The sequence below is a fragment of the Solanum stenotomum genome, unplaced genomic scaffold (assembly GCF_019186545.1).
Source record: "Solanum stenotomum isolate F172 unplaced genomic scaffold, ASM1918654v1 scaffold32024, whole genome shotgun sequence".
Classification (NCBI taxonomy): Eukaryota; Viridiplantae; Streptophyta; class Magnoliopsida; order Solanales; family Solanaceae; genus Solanum; species Solanum stenotomum.
This window is the reverse complement of record NW_026031735.1, coordinates 27,019-32,016: the sequence shown is the minus strand read 5'-3', so window position 1 is coordinate 32,016 and position 4,998 is coordinate 27,019. Positions and strand designations below refer to the sequence as shown.

The window sequence follows — 4,998 nt, the reverse complement described above, 5'->3', positions numbered from 1 at the left end:
TTTAATTGCTAGTAATAGATTTTCTAATAGCTACTCTATATTAGTCATTCTTGGTTCTATTGTCCATAAAAAGGGCGGCCCGATGTATGCAGCATCCCTCATTTACGAAGGGTTCGGGGAACTCGTGACCTATAGGTCACTAGAGACAACTTTAGTTTACCATTGCATCAGTGTACTGTCTGTTTGCAACAAGCCTAAGGGCTAGTGGCATCTTAGTGCCTGCAGTTTTAAGATTTAATGCTTCGTGGTTTCACGAATTGTTCTTTGTCTACTAATATGATATAGTAAGGAAAGAAAACTCAACATAGTTGTCTGTAGTTTATTAAAAATCTTGAATGTTCAATAACCAAGAATATGCTTTAATTTCACTTAGCAGCTTGATGTCAAATGACTGGAAGTTTCAGCCCTTGACACAGTAGACTATTGGTACAAATACGAAAGCTAGTTTCTAATCCGTGGCTAATTTGTTGTTAATTTTTACAATCATATCTATACTAATTCCTAAAGGAGGGATCATCGACCCCAATAAAGTAACTTGGTGATAACATCCTAACTGTTTGTCTTTATTGTCCTTTTTCTAGGGTATTACCATATAAGTTCATGAGAAAAATTTGGGGTTATTGAATGGGAAATTTGGATCCAGCTCCAAATGGTCAAGTGAAAAATCGCCCACAATTGGAGAACTCGTTGTGGAAGTGTTGGCTGAGAATATATCAGTGAGGTCTGATTCCGAATGGTGCAAGTTATGAACCATTCCGTAACCATTCATCTGGCTGCTGCTTGAGACTGAGAAGTAGTTTGATTCAGGGGTAGTTGGAGAGACAAAAGACGGTGAATAGCCGCTACCTATCAGATTGTCATCAACATGAGAAATCTGGAAATGTCGATTATCGTCTGTCATACCAGAAGAAAATGTTGGAACAAAGGAGAAATGACATGCTGCTGGGTCATTCGTGTCCAAGTCATTAGTATTGACTCTCAGGTTTGCTCTCAAATTCATCAACACTTGATTTGAATATTGCTGCCCTGTTGGATAAACAGCTTGGTTTTTGAATTCTTGTTTCTCTGGAGATGTTGGTTGTGGTGCAGAATAAGTAGCGTGATGACAATTATGGGAGCCTCGGTATGTGATATCGAATACAGTCGGATCATCATCTGATCTCTGCACTTGTTTTGTTGCCCAACAGTTTTGCATGTGACGATAAGTGCATCTGTAGTAGCTTCTGCAAAACACATGTAAACTTGGTATCAGAACATATGTTTCTGTTCTTCAACTGATTTATGATTGAACCATAGTTAATCGATCGATTGAAATCTTCGTTTTTCGTTTTTATGAGTTTATGACTTTTATGCAGGTTAATGAAGTTGACTTATTACCTAGGATATTTAGCTCTTAAAATATCCTTCTGTCCGTACTTTCTCCAGCTATATCCATCATCAGTAGGACCTTCAAATCCGCTCTCCGCGCTGACTTTGACTTGTTCAGTCCATGTGGGCTGTGATTTTCTGCAATATCCATCAAGAAACAGGTTAGTTGACCAATGAAAATCAGCTGCTGAAACTCTCCTTTTCATTTTATAGAGTAGTATTTAATTTGACACGGATTTAAAAAAAAAATAAAGACTTTTTAGCACATATCGAAAGTAGTATTCTTAGATCTTGTGGTTTTAAACATGTCATGACATTTCTATAGCTACAAAAGCAGGTTATTAAAGGTAAAACGAGAAGTTTGAAGTTAGAGGAATTTTCTAAATATAGAAAAGTGTCATTTTTAATGGAAATTGATCTTCTACCTCTTCTTTGAAATATTAGTGAGCTCATGATGATCTTGGAAACTCCTTTTCTTGTCATCACTCTTAGGACTTCCATCAATCGATACCGAAGACTCGATTACACCAGTTGATGATGGTAGAGCCGCCAGGGATTGGACTGTTGAGCCACCCCAGTTGAGAATCAACAGAGATTGCTCATAAGAAGAAAGAATCTTCTGAAGAAGCAATTCTTGATTCTCAAAAGTTGAAGCTGTAGAGTGGAAGTGTTCTCTCAGTTGCTTTGTGTGTTCAATCCCTTGAGTTAGCTCATTGATGAGTGTCTTGTATTCCCAGTTCGATGCACAATCCATTTTGAAAGACGGGATCGGAAATGAAAAGGGGGAACTATTCTGAAGTCTAGAAAGGCGTTTGATTGGTTTAATACACTTGACACGATGTGAACCTACTTATGAGCGGAATGTCATCAACGAGCAACTCACTCCGAAAAAACAAGCACAATCGTGGGATATGGAAAAAGTTTTTTTTTTAAGAATCTTGATGAGTTTTGTGAGATTTGATGAAGAAGTTGAATGAATGAAACATTTGAATTTAAAAGGGAAGGAATTATAGTGAAACAAAAAGGTATGTGGAAAAAAATGGAGAGTTTGAAAGTTGACTGATGAAAACGAGTTATTCTAACGTGGACTGGTCTTTGGTCATAATAATAAGAAAGTCCAAATGTTGAGTGCTGACCAATTCAAAACTTCAATAGTCTCAATCTGTCTTCAAATCTTCTTACGCCTCCAGTTCAAATCTCGTATTTGAGTTCTGAGTATAAAGTCGTTTTAATTTGGGGTATTTTACTTTTTATATGGAATTTCTAATCAACATCCTTAATTAAATATCTCAAGTTTGAGTTTTAAGTATAAAATCATATTCATTAATTTATAGGATTTTTCCATGTGAATATGAATTAATTAGTCGAGTTTCATGGAAGACATTGAACAATAATGGGAAATTAAAAAAAATAATATGAGGTTTATAAAAGAGTTTTAACTTATGTATAATAACAATATAGTAATTGAAATACTTGTAATCATTATACAACAACTACAACAATATAATCTTATTACAAAATAACAAATAATTTAGATATGCTATATAATAATATTATATATATATTCTCTTACCTCATCCTCACCAGTCACTCTTTGCATAATTACTATATTATAGAAGACTCTAGGAATGACTACCATTATGCCAATAAGATTACTATTAATGCCAATATATTTATAAAATATATAAGTGGGTCCCATCACCTTCCACTTAAATACTACATATTATATATTATTAATTACTATACTATAAATCACTACTAATATCCAATATATTTATCAAACTATATAAGTGGGCTCCACCACCTTCCACTTAAATACTACATATTATATATTAATTACTATACTATAAATGACTTAAATACTCCATATTATCTATTACAATAATTAACAATTATTTGACACTTTAAATTCTATCAATGCCATATAAATTAGGATAAAAAACCTAAGATATAATATTTAAATATATTTAAAAATAATATAAGTAATATTATACATTACAATAATTAGCAGCTTAATTATTTAAAACTTATATAAAAAATTTAATTGACTCTCTAAATTCTATTGGTACCACATAAAATGGATTATATAATAAACATATATTGTTTGAAATTGACGAAAAAGAAACAATAAATTACAATAATTAATAAAAAAAAAGTCCACTCCAAAAAATCTATCAATTAACAACATATATTGTTTGAAATTGACGAAAAAGAAACTATAAATTACAATAATTAACAAAATAAATCTCTCGACTCCAACAAATCTATCAATTAATGCCACATAAATTGGGACATGGCAAATAACATATATTATTAAAAAATTAGGTTCAAAATGTACTAAAAAATACAATAATTAACAACTTAATATATTAAAGAGACATATAAAAAAGGGTTAATATTTGAAATTCTGCATCTGCCACATAAATTAGAACAAAGAGAGTAATAAATATTATTTTCAAAATTATGTTAAAAAAAAGTACTACAAATCACAATAGCTAACAATTTAAAATATTTTTAAAATCATATAAAAATTTCAATAACTTCTCAAATTCCATAATATGACATAAATTTAAAAAAAAAGTGTTATAAATCATAATAAATAGTACAATATTTAAACTACTTTAAAAGCATTATAAATTGTAATAAATAATACAACAATTTAAATTACTTAAAATTTAACGACTTAAAAATATTTTTTTAAATGTATTAAAATTTTGGTTAATTGTCAAAACTTTACATGTGCCACATAAATTGGGACATGGACAGTCACACATATTTTTTTAAAAAAATTACATTAAAAGTATTCTATCAATTAACAACATATATTGTTTGAAATTGACGAAAAAGAAACTATAAATTACAATAATTAACAAAATAAATCTCTCGACTCCAACAAATCTATCAATTAATGCCACATAAATTGGGACATGGCAAATAACATATATTATTAAAAAATTAGGTTCAAAATGTACTAAAAAATACAATAATTAACAACTTAATATATTAAAGAGACATATAAAAAAGGGTTAATATTTGAAATTCTGCATCTGCCACATAAATTAGAACAAATAGAGTAATAAATATTATTTTCAAAATTATGTTAAAAAAAAGTACTACAAATCACAATAGCTAACAATTTAAAATATTTTTAAAATCATATAAAAATTTCAATAACTTCTCAAATTCCATAATATGACATAAATTAAAAAAAAAAGTGTTATAAATCATAATAAATAGTACAATATTTAAACTACTTTAAAAGCATTATAAATTGTAATAAATAATACAACAATTTAAATTACTTAAAATTTAACGACTTAAAAATATTTTTTTAAATGTATTAAAATTTTGGTTAATTGTCAAAACTTTACATGTGCCACATAAATTGGGACATGGACAGTCACACATATTTTTTTAAAAAAATTACATTAAAAGTATTCTATCAATTAACAACATATATTGTTTGAAATTGACGAAAAAAAAATATAAATTACAATAATTAACAAAATAAATCTCTCGACTCCAACAAATCTATCAATTAATGCCACATAAATTGGGACATGGCAAATAACATATATTATTAAAAAATTAGGTTCAAAATGTACTATAAAATACAATAATTAACAACTT

General features: G+C 29.0%; 1 protein-coding gene across 1 annotated transcript; it reads right to left on the bottom strand.

The window, feature by feature from the left end:
- Window positions 1-308: 308 nt before the first annotated feature.
- LOC125852071 (probable WRKY transcription factor 53) lies at window positions 309-2,433 on the bottom strand. The gene is made up of 3 exons (XM_049531802.1): window positions 1,794-2,433; window positions 1,378-1,506; window positions 309-1,223 (listed from the first exon to the last, which is right to left on the bottom strand). Exons 1-3 carry the CDS (start codon window positions 2,120-2,122, stop codon window positions 599-601), a joined length of 1,083 nt encoding a protein of 360 aa, XP_049387759.1. The 5' UTR covers window positions 2,123-2,433; the 3' UTR covers window positions 309-598.
- Between the last annotated feature and the right edge of the window lie 2,565 nt (window positions 2,434-4,998).